General features: G+C 41.1%; 2 protein-coding genes across 7 annotated transcripts in view; one reads left to right on the top strand and one right to left on the bottom strand.

The window, feature by feature from the left end:
- The window catches only part of zbtb20 (zinc finger and BTB domain containing 20), a 112,002-nt gene that overhangs the window by 22,716 nt on the left and 70,007 nt on the right, over positions 1–19,279 (top strand). The window lies entirely within an intron of this gene.
- The window catches only part of LOC117458213 (disks large homolog 4), an 84,663-nt gene that overhangs the window by 29,984 nt on the left and 35,400 nt on the right, over positions 1–19,279 (bottom strand). For 4 of the 6 annotated variants that reach the window (XM_034098537.2, XM_034098535.2, XM_034098534.2 and 1 more), the window contains exon 2: positions 4,299–4,460. In XM_034098537.2, coding sequence (XP_033954428.1) covers positions 4,299–4,460 — 162 coding nt within the window. Of the gene's footprint in view, positions 1–4,298; positions 4,461–16,896; positions 17,272–19,279 lie in introns of those variants that run through there. The other 2 variants (XM_034098532.2, XM_034098533.2) reach the window with 1 other exon arrangement.

The raw sequence follows: 19,279 nt of genomic DNA, 5'->3' as shown, positions 1-19,279 counted from the left end.
TGAGCAGGATGATAAACTCCAGTGGGAGAAAGGGGATTATCAAACCAGCAAGAAAGGTCAACAAAGGACAGCTTGATTACCCTTTGAAAAAGCAAAGCACTTCAGGTTTTACATTATTTTACTATTTCTTTATCATGATGTTAGTGTGAAGAAAAGCTAATCCCCACCTTTATGTCGCCAACTAGTTACAGTGGCCGTTTGATTCATTCCCGTTTTGACTCGACAAAGCAGCAAAGGGTCAAAGACATACAGAGACAAACAAAACCCCCACAACCAAATTAAAGCCAGAGCTTGTTTGTCTCTGTGTTATCTGTTGTTTACTGTTCATTATTACATGGCTTAGTTGAATACTCGATTCTGATTGGTCAATTCAGAACACGTGACACGTTGTTAATACCGAACAGACAGACCGCTGTCAAGGACTTATTGACCGTTGTTAAGGACGCTCACATCTTCAGAAAGAAGTCCGGTCGATTTAACTGTATACAGTTGGGCCGAAAAGCAAACTGCATGCAGTTTGCTTTTCGAACTGGGACAAGAAAAACAGCGGAGAAGTAACGGGGCAGAAACCCTCCTTTTTACGCAGCGGTCCAGACATAGACATCAAACGGCGACACATATTCACTTGCCAGTTACTTTGTCATTAGGGCAGGGATATCTAGATACTTTCCAAGGTTTGACATCATGAATTGTGCTACTTTTAAAGCAAGGAGCGATGTTTTAAAATCTGTAATCAAAAAGCTCCTCAAAAACGCAAGCAGTTCCTACCGTTGGCTTTTCAAACTGACAAGAGACGCTCTCACTGTTTTTCAAATGTAACAGTTTGAAAAGCAAGCAAACTGTCTGATTGTCTTTAGTTTTCCGCTGGCGTGTGATAGCAACATGGAGGATTTTAACATTCATTTTAATATATTTGGAGAGCACAGTAATTTGGAGTAATGGTTAGTGGCTGATGAGTCCCCAGTGAAGAAAAGAAAAAGACAAGAGGGACAAGAAAACAGCGGAGAAGTAACGGGCAGAAACCCTCCTTTTTACGCAGCGGTCCAGACATAGACATCAAATGGCAAAACATACAGTGTGCAGTTACTTTGGCATTAGGGCAGGGATATCGAGATACTTTCCAAGGTTTGACATAATGAATTGTGCTACTTTTAAAGCAAGCAGCGATGTTTTCAAATCTGTAATCAGAAAGCTCCTCAAAAACGCTATCGAAGCAGTTCCTGCCGTTGCTACGTTAGTTCAAACAGTAACATCGGACTATTTTTCTTCGCGGATGCATGTCAATTTAAATCAATACATAAAACTATTTTTTAAATCAATAAAATAATTTTCTAAATCCATAAAAGCATTTCAATTAATATTGGGAGTCATAACGTTACTTTGTTGAGAATGTGGCCATGTAATAAGCGGGATAATGTGCAGCGACTTGGTCATTATGGGGAAAAGAACACCTTCATGCCGATCTAGATCCCTCCGCTTCGCGTCGGGCTCCTGATCAGCCTGTCGGTGTTCTTTTCCCCATAATGACCGCGTCGCAGCACATTATCCCTTACTTGAACAATCCCAATTAGAAAGTCAGCAGCCAGGTCATTCTGTTCTGTTCAAGCTGCACTTGTTTAGATCCTTTAACAAATGTTCAAATAAACAGAGAGCAGTGATAAAAGGACATGGAGATGGACTAACTTAACTTAAACGTTTGCTAATTACTGACACAGTGTGTTTCCTCCCATCTTATATTATACTGCTGTATTTTTATTAATGACTTGTATGATGCGATGCTTCGAAGCACATTTAATCATCTGTCTATTAGAGAGTAGGTTGTGCACACACGTTTTTATAATAAAACCATCATGTTATGTGAATAATCCAGCACCTCTTGAATAATGTATCTTTCTTTCTGTTCTCTCTTTCCGTCCACACAAATGAGTGTCATTAAAAAGAGTTTAAACACACTAAAACATTTAGAGATCAATTTGACTGACTGTATTATATTGTTTTCTAATTTTAATATAGAGAATATTGTTGACTTAAATGATTTTCGCCACACTCATTGTGTCATGATGATCTGTTTGTGAAAGCCTCTCCTATGCCATTACTTCTCGATTTGACCGTGTGCAAGGAGAGATCTGCGTGTCCTCCTCGACAGCTCGGGCTGATCGAGCTCTGTGTGTTTGAAATGGCAGCGGTGAAGCCCAATAACTCAGCCTCTCCTCCCTGCTCATTAAAAGAGAGCATTTTAACGGACACATCCGCTCCCCAGGGACATCAGTGCACTCCGTGTGGGAGATGGAGAAACACTTTCCCCCTCAGAGCAAATACATACAGGAGCTCTTAAGCCCTAATAGCCAGTGCTGCTGTTAAATAACATGTGTGGGCTTATGAGATGGATCGTTATTAAGTGAGCATTACAGCGTACACCTGCTTGCCTTTGTAGCTACAATATGTTTTCATTAATGCACTCCCTGCAACAAGACTCCGCTCGTATTCCCACTGCTGTCAGCTGTATCTTCTGACTGCTGTGTGGCAATGAGTCATGGAGCTCTCTTAGACCTTTCTTCCTCTGCATTAGCCTTTGCATTTATGAGATATGTGTTTCAAAGTAGTTCAGTGTCTGTACTACGAGCTACTTCAAACATTTTTATTTATTTATGAAGTTCTGGATAACTTTGTTCATGCTTCAAAAGCGGTCTCTTCCTGCCACAGCATCACAGATGTAAGCCTATACCTTCATTTGACTACTATATTGTGCCAATAAACACATTTGTTTTTGTTAAAAATAACTTTTGTTTTTAGAAAAGTCCCCTTAAATTGCTGATTGAGTGAAAAACAAGTCGAAACATGTTGAGAGTGGAGTATACCTGTTGATGTTGTAGTACTTGGATATAGAAACAACATAAAGAAATAAAATACTGTGTTAAAAATGTGCATTATCATATCGTCCACTAGGGCTGTGCAATTAATCGTATTTTAATCGCAATTACGATTTTGGCCTGCCACAATTACGAAAACAACATAATTGAAAAAAAAGTATTTTGCTTTGCTCGGTTGTGACAGTGCACTGCAACATATTTGATCTAATTCATTTTAGTCTAATTTTTATTTATCATATTTATATATGTTTTGTAGCTTGTGGAAGTGCGCTCCAAAATATTTGTTGATCTTGTTTATTTGGTATTTATTATTTTTGATATTATTTATTTAAATGTATCATTTATTTAATACATTTTTCTATTGGTTTTTCAGTTGAATTATACGTTCAGGGTAATCAACAGTTAAACAGATACTATTCAAATTATTATTCGTTTTAAAGTTCAATAAATGGATGTTTTCAAAGTCAATGAATAATCGTATTTAATAATCGTGATATAAATTATTGACCAAAATAATCATGATCATGATTTTTACCATAATCGAGCAGCCCTATCGTCCACCCTTAATCTCATTAGATGTATTAACATCTATTTTAAAACCAAGCTATACCGTTCTGTAATGTTTCTTAACAAGAACCAACTATAATAGGATATCTTTTTTTTAAATAATTTTTTGTCGACCAAAAAAAGATTGGATGTCAATATCTGATTAACTTCATATTCTAATCTCTCAGGGTAAGTTGATCTCTGACAGCATAGTGAAGTGGAGGTGATCTGATTACTGAATGCATCTGGAGTCCACTCAAGGACTTTACGCTGTTAAGCTCTGATATCACATTACCCTACATGCAAGTCATACAGGTGTAAAGATGATCTGTCACTAAAAGGTGCCAGGAGGCCACATTTCCTCATCATTTCATTATATTCCCATTAAAGTATTTATGTTGCAGAATTACATTTTCAAAACAGACATGACATGGTTTTAAGTGCAGCGTTATAATAGATAATGTGTTGTTATGAACCACTGCGCGCCAGCTAACGGGAACTCCTAATACAAATGTAATAAGCTTTGAGTTGTTATGGCTCTGAAGCACATTATAATGAGAGGAACCACATCACAATAACTATACATCTGTATTCATAGCAAACTGATAATGTATATTATAAGGTATAGGTAGGTATAAGTATATATAATATTATATAAGTAGGTATATAGGTATAAGGTATAGGTATTTCAGAGTATCCTTTTTTGTCTCATTTGGCTTTAATTTGAAATGTTATTCTATCACCCTTTACCAACACAATTTTGCACATTTTAGAAGTGTCATGTGTGTATAAGTGTTAGGAAATATCTACATCATACATTTAAACATTTCCTAGAAAAAAGGGAACCACCGGATGCCCAAGTTCTGATCGTGTGTGTCCTACCTTGACAGGAGAGATGTGTGTGTGCGGTGTGTATCCATGTATGGCCTCCATGGCAGCGAGGTTCTTGTCACTCATGTGAAGCATCTCGGCACTTTTCCCTGGAGCCAGATGTGCTGGACTGTGCTCCAAGGGGGGCGTCTCCTCATCCTGGTACCTGTACTTCTGCAGATACAAAACACAGATACACAAAACCTGTCAATGTGGAAACTAGACGCTATTTGTTTATTTATGTAAAAACGTCAATGGCTGAGAGTATTTCAATCATAAACAGAATCCAATGTCAGCATCATTATCTTGTACATGTTGTCAATGCTATCCTCAAGGTTCAAGGCTTTTATTGGTCATACTAGCTACAGTGTAGTTATGACGATGGAAATCTTGAAAAGGCTCCTCCAACAGTGCAACACAATAAAATCCGTATCAAATTGGGATCAAACTCCCTTCACGGAGATGTATTTCCATACCAGTGTCATCTTAAGCAAAATGTGGGCAAATCTGACTTAACACTTAGCATGTGCGCCGCCCACACATGCAAAGTCAAGGCATCATAGAGGCTTGCAAATATTGCCATTGTGCGCTTAGCAAAGTGATCTTCCTCCACAACCACATGGAGCAGACCGTGACTCATAGTGGCTCCACATTAGCAGAACATGCCTCTCTTTCTCGTAGCTTCACTCCCCACCGATAGCCCACACCTGGGCGGCCTTCCAGCAGCAGCCCACTGCGTTAGCCACACATGGTAGGCTTCATTCTAGGCGTGATGACACAATATCTGCACACAGCGTTTTCCATCAGAAACACATCGGAAGGTGGGGAGCATCACAGTGGAGATCGGCCACACTGTCCTGTGGGTTAGGGCCTGTGTTGCTGCCACAAATCCCCCAGAAGCCCCCAGGCCCACATTGTGCTCGGCTGCACTGCAGATGTGAAGCAACTCTTTCTGAAGCATTTGTGGAGATCATCTGAATTTTGGCTGATGGCCAAAGAGGGAGGGAGGTGCATCACCGAGCCCCGTCTCAGACAGGCTGCCTAGCAACCAGAGCAGAGCAGAGATTGCAGAGCCACAGTCGGGGCTGCCAGCATCGGTCCTGGATCACATTACACTGAGACAGCAAGAAAGAGAGGGAGTGAAATAGAGATGAAGATAAAGGAGAAATGAGGGGGATGAGTAAAAAGGACAAAAGTCTACCAAAAACAGCAACAATGTGAGGGGGGGGACCGGAGAGAAAGTGGATGATTGCTGAAAGCACCGTTCCATAATTACAGGTCGATAAGCAGAAAAGGGTCGATTTACATGTTTTATTTTCAAGCAGTGCTGAGGCGTTAATGCAAACAGATTAAATATTATGTAAGCATACCAATTATACCACCAACTGTGTGTAATACTGAACTGGGTGATTAGCTAATCTCCATCCTCTCTATATCATTAAACTCTTTAAAGTAAGATTTGTATCCAAAGACTTGATCTTAAAACTCTGAAAGACTGTAAATGACATGAATCACAGCTCAGAGCAGCCCTGAGCTCTGCTGTGCCTCCCCCTCTCCTGCATGACCAACGTTCACGCTGCCATGTTGCGTTCTGTCCCACTGGTGGGGGATGTGACCGTCAGAGCTTCTATGTTACACAGTGTCCTTCTGGAGAGGGCTCTAGGTGCATTTCCTCTCACCACTGAATTCTAATATTGTTGCCCAGTGAAGCACAAATAGCACAACATCGTACATTTATAAAATACAAACAATGTGTCAGAGATGTATTTTATGATGAATCCTAGTTTGACTAACAGTCTTGTACACGTAGGAGATGAATAATGACGCATAACAATACAATGGATGAATGGGGAGATCGAGGAGAGCTTTCCCGTGAAACGTTAATGAAAGGTCAATTCTGGCCCGTCAATTACGGGATACTTCATTCCTGGGAAGGATCAGTTTTCCAGCTGGTTTATTACTCATTATATTCACCTTGTGTTATACAAATCAATCAACCCTGATCATTAGGGATGCATATAAGCACACACTCAGCTAGATGGAGATGATGTGAATGCCGCCTATCTATTCAATCCAATTCTATGTTTGTATACAGTACCGTGACTACCTGAACTACACCTTACCCTCTCATGAGTGCAGCAGCTGTTATGTTTCCCAACCATACATTCTTCACACAAATTCTTACCTGCAGCAGTTCCAATAAGCTACACAACTTCACACTGAATCCCTCACCATGAAATATTGATCTGATTGTTATAGCTAAAGGCTTTCCAAAGGGGCTGCTTTTCTTAAACGTGAGACATCTGAATCCAGCACACATGCCGGCAGCAGCGGCGCTGGTGTTGGGAGACAAATCATTCTTTGTTACAAGGTAATATTGCACCTCAGGTGAAAGGTGAGCTCGTCAGAACTAATATGAAAAAAAACAATACAATTAAATTGTAATAAGGACATTTGAAATCCCTGCTCTACCTTACCTCTGTAGGAGCTTTGCACCGGTCAACTTCTTGTTCCTTAGCCCTTGTTCATTTTGTGGCTTATTTGAAAATGTTTATTATTGTTTTATGCTAATAAGTTCAAGACAATACCATGCCTCTGCACCTGCAATCAACTCTGATTAACTGTTTAAATATTTTAGGTTGTGCAAATAAACATCTTTATAGAGTGGTGCAGTGACTCGTCCTAAAACCCGGAAGTAAGTTAGCATTTTACCACTTCCGGTTCCCTCGTCAAAAAGCAACGCAATTTCTCCATAGGATTTTGGAAAATAGCTGGAAATCAGGTCTGTGGTTGAGACACATTTAAGAGACGGATCACGTTTTGTTCTACGACATTAAATCCATCAGCAGTGACCCCACTGGTGATTTCTGAAGAGTTTACGTGTCTGAAAAACTATGGTTGTTACCGAGTGGCTGAATAGGACTACAGAAGTTGTCGAGGCCGTTGTACGTCATTACGCCGAACACGTAAACACTCCCGCTAAGTTCGTTTTCCCCGTGTTCTGCTTGAAAGCAAGAACCTGCCTCCTTCAGCAGCGACCCTGCTGTAGTTCGTTTATAGCATAACGTTAGCATTTTGCTTCTGGCGACTAGATTTACGATTAGAAAATTATAAAAGTAGGGTAGACATGTGGAGATTATCCGGTTGAACAAAACGTGATCCGTCTCTTAAATGTGTGTCGACCACAGACCTTATTTCCAGCTATCTTCCAAAATCCAATGGAGAAATTGCATTGCTTTTTTATCAAGGGAACCCATGTGCAGCTTACTTCCGGGTTTTAGCACGCGTCACTGCACCACTCTATTATCTTATCTTTTAATATATCTTAATAAGGTCCAATGAAACCCAAACATATATATCATTGCAAATAGAAGTGTTTTATTATAACTGGATGAAAGCCTTAACTGTAATGAGTGTATTAAGAAACTATTGAAAAAGGCAAATCCTAAAAAATAGGATGCATCTAAACATGTGACAAGATGGTCAAAAAGGTTGGCATTATTTATAGGTAGAAAGCCAAAGAAAATAGAACACATCGTTTTCTTATGTTATAAAAATAATATCCAATAGTATACACTCCCACTGCGGAACAAATATGAAAAGCTGAGAGTCCACAGATTCTATTGGTATAAGTTTCATCACTGTGTGATCAAAACTCACTGTTAACCCTGTGTTCTAGTATGATAAATAAAAGAGCATTGTACCTTGAAAATCAATGCATTCTAATAGCGGGTACATTTGACCCGTTGGCGGTTTTAGGTATACAGCGACCCCTGGTGGTTCTACTGTTAATAAAGTAAATTTGATCAAAACATTTTTTTTCAAAATCTTCTTTCCTCTCAAGCAGGGGCTTTAACAACTTGCAGCAATTACATTCTACTTTGAACTGTACACATAGTCCTAAAGTACCACTGCAACAGACTACCTCTGGGTCTCCTGCCTTTATTGTATCAGTATATCATAGTGGAAAGAATCCAGTACATCTGGAAGGGTGTAGTGAAGGTTGTTTTCCCTCCTGTACTTTAATACTTAAGCTCTTCTATTAATGTTAAATTAGTTTACTTAATATATAGCAAATGTCAAACTATCATCTCAGTTTGTAATTCAAGGACCGTGCTTGAGCTTTTAAATGTCTGCATTAAGTAATGGATTGAAAGATACCCTCATCTCTCAGGCTTATCATTTCTAAGAAGCTGCACATGCTTCAGAAGTGTAAAGTGTTTCAGGAAGGAACCACGAGAGGCTCTGCAGGTGTACATTAAAGGCGGCAACTCCCCACTGCATCTTCACAGAATTCAAGCTTCTGAGTACATCTATTTGCATTTTCTTTAATTCTCTGCTTTGATGAACTCTGAGGGATTTTGAGCTCAGTGCTAAGTCTCAGTGAGGCTCCACAACGCTGTCAGAAGGAACTATAAGCTGGAGTTTAGTTGTGTGCAGTACAATACTTCTCACTGGAGTACATCTAGACAGGTGTATGTGCTTGGATTAAACCATCTTTGTATAAGTTATATAAAGAGTGATATATTTAAATGTAACACAGAGCCTATAAGGTTCTCCTTTAGGTCTAACTCCAGCAGTGTATTTGAATGATAACCAGAATACACAGACACATACAGAACTGAAACAACATGTTTTTGTATTTGTTTTAATTAATTTGTAATGTTTTTAAATCTCTAGTTTAAGATTTGTATCCGTAGATTGAAATATAACTACCCTCCCTACATGTGAAGTATATTAAGTAGGTCAGAACACCTGCAGGTATAGCAGAGCAAACCCACTGGCACCTATGAAACAGTTAAGCCGAAGACATTTAATATCAGACTGATGATATGCGAGTACATTGACACATTAGCTCCTCTAAATCATTTCTCATTATCATTTTGACTAAACTTTCTCTTTCCCTGTACATCCCATCACAATCCGGTAATTGTTCCAGCCTTCTCGGTTGATTTTCACTCTCAAGTGTCCTCTCAAGTGCCAAACCCCAAACACAGTTTTCATCTCATTTGCATTATCACAATTTCGGTTGCCAGTACACACCTACCAGTACAACAGTTTTTTGTTCATAAATGTACGCCTCAGAAGAGGAATTCACATTCTGCCGGTGCTAAGTTCAGACTAGTCTCCAAGGTGTTTCAGCACAACACCTTGCCAAGTGTTAGTATCTCCTGTAGCTCTGTATGCTGCAACAACAACACACTCCACATCCACCACGGCCCGGGGCAGAGCGCGTACAGCTGCAGCAGCAAGGATGTTCATGTTCCCATCCAACCTAAATCAAATGGAAGAGCTTCTCATCGTCCCCATGGAAATGCTCTAGTCACATGTGAGCACGTATTTACCTATCTGTCTGTCACAGCAGAGGCAAACAACACAAACATAAACCTGAAAATGAACAGAAAAGGGTATTTTTTAAATAATGCACCAACTCCCCAAGCAGCACTATTCAAATCGTCTAAAAACTAAAACTTTGTCCAGACATGGAAAAATACTTCACTGTATGTTTTGAGGCTCACTACTGCTCCAACAAACTTAAGAGTTTTTCTAAAAATAAAATCCCAAAGTGCTGTTCTTCATCGCCACAAAGCTCATGTTACTACAGGGAAACAGGAACAGTTATAAAAGATATATTAGTAGTAGAGATGTCCCGATCCGATCACGTGATCGGGGATCGGAGCCAATCACGTGATTTTCAAAAGATCGGAATCGGGAGAAAAAAATCGGGGATCGGGAATTACACAACATCATGTATGTGTTGCTTTCTTTGGGCTTGTTTTCATAGACCGAGTTGCTTATTTATCTCAAATCTGGCAACAGAGTGGGCGCAGTGTCTAATAGTAGCAGTAAGCTAACGAGAGGCTACGTTCAGCTGGTGACTCGGGAGTCGGGACAGAGAAAATGTCAGGAGTTTGGAAGTATTATAAAATTGAAAGCGAAGGCAGTGTAACAGCCAGATGCAATGTTTGCAAGGCGGAGGTTCCGCGTGGTGGAAAGAACAGAGCTACGTTCAACACGACCAATCTAATACGCTACCTGAGAAACAAACACCAACAACAACACGGCGAGTACACAGCGGCCACTCAGGTAACGGCACTGAAACAACCGACACTTTCAGAGACTTTTAAAAGGAAAGAGAAACTGCCCCAGAACAGTAAAAAGGCCAACACAATAACAGCCAAGATAGCTGAATTCATCGCGTTGGATGACCAGCCATTATCTGTTACCTTTTTTTTCTCTTAATGCATTGCATAAAGATCGGATCGGGAAAAATCGGTATTGGCAGATTGTCAAAATCAAATGATCGGAATCGGATCGGGAGCAAAAAAAAGGTGATCGGGACATCCCTAGTTAGTAGAACTGTTTCTTAACTCCCTGACTACAGGCTGCACTGGTTTGGAAACTCAAGACTTCATCTTCCTTCAGTTCACTCGTTAATTCATGCTCATCTCAACCGAATGAATGAGATTCATTTCTGTGAGATGATTCATCATTGGTAAGAGCAACACAGATGTATCATCCTTAAATGTAATTATCAAATTAGAGTCATAGATACAGTAAATGGTGCTATAGCAAGCGTTGGCAGTGTTTCTGCTGAGAAGAGAGGGGGGGGGTTCTCGTCTTGACTGTCTAGAGCCTGTTTTCACAGGAACGTGATGACGGAACCAATATTAAAATGGTAAGCACTAGCAGGATCATTTGCAGGCCTGTGGCGAATACCATGGCCTCGTCGTCTTTCTAAATAATGTTTTAAACTGACCAAAAACTAAAAGTATTGGCCAAAATGTAGTTTGTAGCAAAAGAACATGACGTTCTATAATTTGAGGATGCACAAATCAGCCGAAAAAGCAGTGCCATAAACAGTGAGTACACACATGATTGTACGCCTCCTACATGCAGCTTTAAAAATGTACAACGATGAAGAAAATCATTCGGCCGTTTACAGGTCAGGAGAAACTTATTCCCATGAATTCTCCTCACATCTTGATCATTCCGTTCCCTTCCCCCTCTGCCCATAGAAGCATGCACACACCATTTTATGCTGAGTACATACATTTTTATGCATGTTGCGCTTGTAGCGGGGGATTGTGGTGTTAAACCTCCCCCAGCCCTCTGTTTTCTTCACACACACAAACATGCACACGGAAGGCCATGTTGACACAGACTGGTTAATGGCTTCACGAGGAACAAACATCCAATAATGCACTGCAGTGGGTATTTCTTCTTCAGCGTCGGTTGCAAAAACAAGATCATATAGTACAGCCCTGTCCTATCCACATTCAACACACACACACACACACACACACACACACACACACACACACACACACACACACACACACACACACACACACCACACACACACACACACACACACACACACACACAACACACACACACACACACACACACACACACACACACACACACACACCCTACAAAGTGCCTCATTCCTTATAAAATGTAATTTCAATAAAGCTTTCATCCCACCTGTCTTTTACTTTATATCTGCCCCCCTTAACATGCAGTCATCTCACATCTAGGGATGCCAGCGATTATTCGATTATTCGAATATTCGCTACAGTCTCCATAATCGAATATTATTTTTAAAAATCGATTTTATTTATATATATATATTTTTTTTTTTCTGGCTTATTTTCAACCAAAATATATATAAATATATATATATGCTAATAATAGTAATAGTATTAATAATTGTCATTGGTCACACCACCAGTTTGTTTTACTGTAAACTTGGAGGAAGCCTGCGTGCAGAGCAGACTGCTGCTGCAGCACGCTGGGGGGGGGGGGGGGGGGAAGAGGGGTCGGTCGAATAATCGATTATTATTCGCCAGGGCTGCCGAATAATCGATTTTGATCATGGTCAGTTTCTGGCAACCCTACTCACATCTAATAATAATAATCATATTTGATGAGAATAATTGCTTTTAGTTCGAGTTTTCTGTTTTAAATTCTATAGCGTCATGAAGGTGTTTTCGGTCTTTGTGTGACACTGAGGCTGAATTTGGTTCGACCATGGTAAATTGACTTCACCATTCATATGGCGCCTTTCTAGTCATCCAGTCACAAAGCATTTAACCAGGTGCTTAGGGAAGTTGTTTTGAAATATAGTTTTATTCTTGTCTGTTACAGGGAGGCGTGTGGCGCAGTGGATTAGTGCGTTGGTGTTTGGATCAGGGGAGCAGGTTCAAACCCCACTGCAGTCAGCATGTCGTTGTGTCCCTGAGACACTTCACCCCAAATTGCTCCTGTGGGGATTGTCCACAGTATTGAGTATGTAAGTCGCTTTGGATAAAAGCGTCTAACAAGTGACATGAAATGTAATGTTAACTGTGTAACAATCAAGATAAATTGTAGTGATGAACATTTGCTCTAAAAATCTGCTTTTTTTGTAAGTCCACGATACCACTTTTAAAGCTTTGGTGTGTTTTAAGGCATTTAACCAGGTAACCCATCTTGAAATAATGAATCGATTCTGGTGTTAGGACATAATATAATATTATATATATAGAGTGTGTGTGTGTGTGTGTGTGTGTGTGTGTGTGTGTGTGTGTGTGTGGTGTGTGTGTGTGTGTGTGTGTGTGTGTGTGTGTGTGTGTGTGTGTGGTGTGTGTGTGTGTGTGTGTGTGTGTGTGTGTGTGTGTGTGTGTGTGTGTGGATGTGTGTGTGTGTGTGTGTGTGTGTGTGTGTGTGTGTGTGTGTGGGTGTGTGTGTGTGTGTGTGTGTGTGTGTGTGTGTGTGTGTGTGTGGTGTGTGTGTGTGTGTGTGTGTGTGTGTGTGTGTGTGTGTGGTGTGTGTGTTATATATATATAATATAACAGTATAACATATTGATATTTTCTTTATAACGTCGCCCATAGGTTTCTGAACAGACATTGTTTATCTCAATGTAGGGTGCTCCAGCTCCATCTAACCCCAGCTACTCAAAATGTTGGCACCATTAGTGGGGCCGAACCCTAATAATGCATAACTTTCTTTCCTTCCTGTATAGTTATCGTGAATAGGGAACTTAATTTCAGAGACCAAAAGCGTTTTTGTGTTTTATGCCGTAAAAGTTGTATTTTCGGTTGTAAAGTTGGCTGTTTCAACATAGGGGTCTATGATGCTCTTTTGGTGCCAGCTCTTCCATGTTGCAGTTTTTGGCGCCTCTGAATGGGCTATACATGCGTGTGGTGTGACCCTTCTCCTACACCCTGCACATCCATTGCTCCCTCAACAGCAGCTGCAGTATTTGATCACAGATAAGCTGTGAAGGGGGTGACCTTAAATGCTTCAATCTTAGACCTGAACACAGCATTAGCAAATATCTAGTGCCGCACATTGTTGCCGCATCTCTTCTCGCTTCACAGTCGGGCTCACTGCTCCTTATAATGGAAGATGGCACAAACAGCAGGATAAAATAGGTCAATTCCATAGGAGGAAATGTGTGCTTGCAAAGCTATAAAAACACTTACAGTAAGATGGGAAATGTAAAACCAGTGACTCACACGCAGGGACACAGGCTACAGAAAAAAGCAAATCACCTCTGCTTTGATATCACCTACTGCTGATATCTTCCACATCATTACTCTTGATCATTTGATTGGTCGGATGGTAATGAGTGAAGGCGGGTCGTTTTCCTGTCCACTTTCCAGTAAAGACGTCTGAGAATCGATTCTAGGGGTGAGGTGATCATCGATCTTGATATTGAGATGAAGGCACACTGATCCCTGAGTCGTAAATCATTCATTACATTAAAAGTCAGTTTCCATTTAAACTCTGTCCTCTGGCTGGTTTGCATTGTGGAGCTTTCGGTATAAGCACTGCCCTGGATCCTAGCTTCAAGACAAACTTCATCGAGCCGGTCCATCTTGATTAAATGTTGTGAGGCCATCAATGTGCATTAAGCATAAAAGAGCACATTAAAGCACTGCTGAACGCTTCCAACCACATAAAGAGCCTTTTCATTGAGATCCTGAATTAAACATGAGTGAGAAGTTCTGTGCTCGGCTTTGTTAAAGAACAAAGGTTATGCAAAAAATAATAACCTTGGAACATCACCGCTGGAAATGACCAGTTATGGTAGCTTTTGTTACATGGATGTAAAGCAAACATACGGCATTTCTAGAGAATTTTAGGAATAAATAAAAGATTTAAAGCTGTACATCCCAGAGGGTCTGGCCAAATGAAATCCCACCTAAAACCCCCATGAAAGAGCGACAGACCCGATGCAAGCTGCTTAGACACTACCGAACCTGCTGGAAATATCCACAGATTGGTAATTTGGGCATGTTTAATGGGACACTAGATCTTATGCTTGGTAATATTGGGGCTGGAAATTATTTATTAAAGTGGACCTATCATGCTATATTTGAAACATACATTGTAGGGCCATACCTTTTTTTTCAAAATACCAAACAGATCATGCATTTTAGCCATGCCTCATTTCGCTCTATTTGCTCTATTCCAGCCCTGTTTTTGCAGGGGGCTGATTCTGTGAGTCTTCTTCGCTGCTTTTGTGGCAGACTACAGCGCCACCTACAGGCCTGGCATATGTACTACAGCGTCTCCGGCGCTTTTGAGCGGTCTCCCATTCCCCTGATAGGTGGAGAGTTGCCCATATAGGCGGAACACCCCTTTTATGACGTCGGAACAATTCAAATGATAATCGGCTCCGTTGCAGCCCCGTTTTTAGAGATTTGGGTATGGAGGAAAAGAGAGAGGGTTGTGTTTTTTGACACTTGGTGAGTTCCCTGACACACCGGGGACACATATTCATGTGTAAAAGACGTACAAAAGTGCATTTTGCATGATAGGTCCCCTTTAAGTTATTTTACACCTGCCAATTATTGTTTTGATTAATCTTTGGTCAATACAATCTTTAAAGATGGTGAAAAATGTCCATCCATGTTTCTCAAAGTCCAAGGGTATTTCTCAATGTCGAAGAAAGCAGCTCCAGAGCCACTATTTCAAAGATGCTACGTCATCGAGTGCCGCCGAAGGACTGTTCCAATGTCCAGGATCCTTGGAATCCTACCGAGGCCGGCATACTTCGTTGTGGGAAATTTCGAGGCTGCACATGTGTAGACTCCGCGGTCTTAAAATCCCCACAATGCTTTGCGCACGGACCAATTTCCAAATCTTTGGCGGAAATGACACACACCTGTTCGCCTGTTCCACAATTCTTCATTTTCCGACGCTAGGAAGGATTCTTGCCTTTTAATTCATCCCATTTGAAAATCTGCTCTTATTACAGACTCTAAACTCGCTGTGGAGTTACATTTTACACTGTTGGTCATGATGACTGTGTGGAGACACCTTACAGTAAGTCCGTAGGAGGATCATTTTAATAACACAGGGAAGACGTGGTGTCTCAGAATGAGATACTCGAGGAAGAAATGAGCCAAGAGGGAGCGAGGCGGGGGAAGACACATGGGATTATCTGTGCTATAGTTATACTGAACAGTGAGCACAGCAGGATCTACCTTTCAGGAACCCACAAAGCAAACGGCCATATACATTTTCCCAGCGGTGTCTCGGAAATGTAGAAATTGTTCTGGTCACTAAATCTAAAAATAATCACGATTAATTCAATTTAAAAAATATGTCCACCAGTTCATATCTTTTTATATATGAAGTTATTCAGATTCTAGCCACAAGACCGAATGCAAACCAAAATGCCGGACGTGAACCAACAACAAAATAATCTGGAGCTTTTTACCACATCCGTTTGTCAAGCGTTGGTACAAAGCCTGGACAGAGCGGACCGTGTAGTCAGATTTGGCTTCAAAAAGGCAACAGACTCCAGTGCCATGTGGAGGGAAACTCTGAGCTGGCTGCCATAACACCTGAAGCTGTGAGGGAGGGGCACCAGGGATGTGATGGACAATCAGTCAATGAATGAATAAACATGCTCTCTATTTAGATAGAAAAACACAGCATCTCCCACTCAAAATTAGGACAAAATCATACAGCAAAGAAAAAAAAGTAGTCTGTATTTATGCTGAGAATAAGCAGCCTGGCTGTGATTCATGCGTGGGTTAACAGCAGGGACAGTGTTCATGTTACCTGATTGCAAAGCCTCTCTTTGTGGTGTACAGTTTCTCTGATGGTGACTGATATTTAAGTGGCCCTGAGCAATAATGTGCATTTCCCAAGGTCAAAAACATGCAATGCAGTTTGCTTTGGTGGGAAGCAGAGCAAGAGTGAAGCATATGGCTAGTCCTAACGTGACCTGCCCTGCATACAAGCAGTATACATCAGAAAGTGATCAATGTTTCATTCATTAAATCTCATTTTTATGAAAGAAAACACAATGTAAATACACCATCATGCCTGCCAAGGATGCTGTGTAAATGGAAATCGGCCGCATGATAACAGCGGTGATGTAAAGGTGATATGGTGGTGTGAATAAGCTTGTATCTAAAGGCATATGGATAGGTGAGTGTGACCACTACTAATTACTCTCGTGGTCGCGTAACGATAAAAAGCCCGGTTCAAATGAGCCACAGATCAATCCAACCCTACCATTTCTTACAGAGGGCTTTTTTTAATACCATATTTACACAAACATCAGTCAACATCCTCGCCCATCGCACCCCAGGCTTACCTTGCACCCGAACATGAGGGACAGCGTCCGGTTGCTGCAGATGAGCTTACACTGGCACATGACCGGCGAGAGACACTTTAAATTCCTGACAGGCAGAGACATCAGTCCAAAGCCTCACACCGCGCGCGCACACACATATACACACACACACACACACACACACCGACAGACAGACAGAGCACGCCGGTCTTCCGCCACTCACTCAGAGCCACGAGACAGTTGCACGAGAGCCGCGGAAGCTGAGGAGGAGGGTCGGTGCTATCAGCGGGCAGGCTTCCCGGGTCCAATGTGTTTGAGCGACTTCATGATAGTGCCCGTTTGACACGTCTAAAGCGTCGGTCTGTCGCTAAGCACTGCCATGTTGTTAATATTTTGTAACACTAGCAGCCTCAAAATGTGTACTAGTATCTCCCCTCCTCCGTCTCCCCTCTCTCGCCCCCTCTCTGTGATTAACCGTAAAGTGTGTACTTAACACGCAGCTGGAATCATTAAGGAGAGCAGTGCAAAGGCGAAGCACAGAGAAACGGTACACCCGTCTCTTTACTCGGCGGCAGCATGCGATTTATATTGATAGCATTAATCAAAGTGAAAACAAACACACATACAGTCGTGTCAAATAGGGGGATGCTGGGAAATGTTATATGGCCACTTCATGAAAACACCACATGTCGCAATGTGAGTACTGCGCCCCCTGTTGGATATTCAGTCCAGTGCTCAGGGAGCTGTCCAATGTGCTGAAAGGTTTTAAATCCGTGCACAGCAAACAATGTCTTAGATATGTGTTTGCTAACTTTGAGCTGAAAACTAGTGTCAGACATCAACACACAGATACACGGCTATTGACGATGTTTGTCTCTGCCATCGTGCAGATTTTTTTTAATGAGCCTAACTAGCTCAAGTTTTCCTTATTTCTCATAATTACAGAATTCATTTTGAACAAATAAAGTTGTGATCTGCATGTAAACTAACACACTCAGAAAGTAAATTAGGTTTAGTTCAAACTGGTAGGTATAGACTTGAATGCTGTTGTATTGTACAGAATCACAGTTTTTATCATTTTCTTACTTGTATATATGAATGCGTAAAGTATTGAGGCAGTTCGATTCAAGCTTTTAAGGTTGAAACACTTACCATCAAGGTGCAGTTAAAAGCAATACGTTGACATAATGTTTAGAAGTAAACTAAATATAATTTGATATCTTTCTCTGAAAGAACAGAACCACATGCGAGTGTGACGATTTCCTATGTATTTGTTGAATTGGTTTATGTGGTAGAAACAGTTTGTTGGATGAGATAAGTTGCTTTTTGATATAACTTATACTTCTCATTCTTTGCTGATCAAACATTTAAAGATATTAAAATAACTAATCAGTGCAACTTAACTCCCCTCTGATATTGTTGATCTGACCGATCCCTGAAAATAAATAATAACTAAGTCAATGCCAAAAATCATATATTTATAAATATTTAATAAGGGATTAAACAGTATTTTGAAAGATAGGCACTGAAGATAAACGGCAACGACCAAAGCAGGTAACTTCCTTTTTTAAAGCCACAATTGTTCCATTCTTTTCCTCCTTGACATGATAGGTGTCTCATGTGTTATTTGTTTTTGTTTTTGATTCCTCTCCTCTGTGATTGTGCTGACGTGCTGAGCCCACAGGGTGGAGCGAGAGAACCAGGTACGTTAGATTTAAATATTGTGCATTCATCTCAGGACCGACTGCGGCGCAGTGCTCAACGCTCTCGGGTGACGTCAGCGTTACATCGAACACACGGACTAGTCCAAATACACCAGTGTGCAGTTAAAAAAGACAAACGTATCACCCTCCCTGAGCGGTGGGGATGACCTGGGAAATGTGCAATGTGCTGCAGACATCAGCAGGTCGATCACTAGCCCTCAGAGGGAGGTCATGAATTGACACTTTCTCAGGAAAAATGATATTCTTTACAGTTAACTCACAGAGCAGAGGGAACAGTCCATAAATCAGCCGATCAATACAATCAATACAGAGAGGTTTAAGAAAGCACCCTTTACAAAGAATGGGGTTTTCACTACAACTATGTGAACATCTATACAGCAAGACAGCCCTGGATGTGTGTGTGTGTGTGTGTGTGTGTGTGTGTGTGTGTGTGTGTGTGTGTGTGTGTGTGTGTGTGTGTGTGTGTGTGTGTGTGTGTGTGTGTGTGTGTGTGTGTGTGTGTGTGTGTGTGTGTGTGTGTGTGTGTGTGTGTGTGTGTGTGTGTGTGTGTGTGTGTGTGTGTGTGTGTGTGTGTGTGTGTGTGTGTGTGTGTGTGTGTGTGTGTGTGTGTGTGTGTGTGTGTGTGTGTGTGTGTGTGTGTGTGTGTGTGTGTGTGTGTGTGTGTGTGTGTGTGTGTGTGT

Source organism: Pseudochaenichthys georgianus, chromosome 14, assembly GCF_902827115.2.
Source record: "Pseudochaenichthys georgianus chromosome 14, fPseGeo1.2, whole genome shotgun sequence".
Taxonomy (NCBI): Eukaryota; Metazoa; Chordata; class Actinopteri; order Perciformes; family Channichthyidae; genus Pseudochaenichthys; species Pseudochaenichthys georgianus.
Note: the sequence above shows the minus strand (reverse complement) of the source record. Positions and strands in the feature narration are given on the sequence as shown.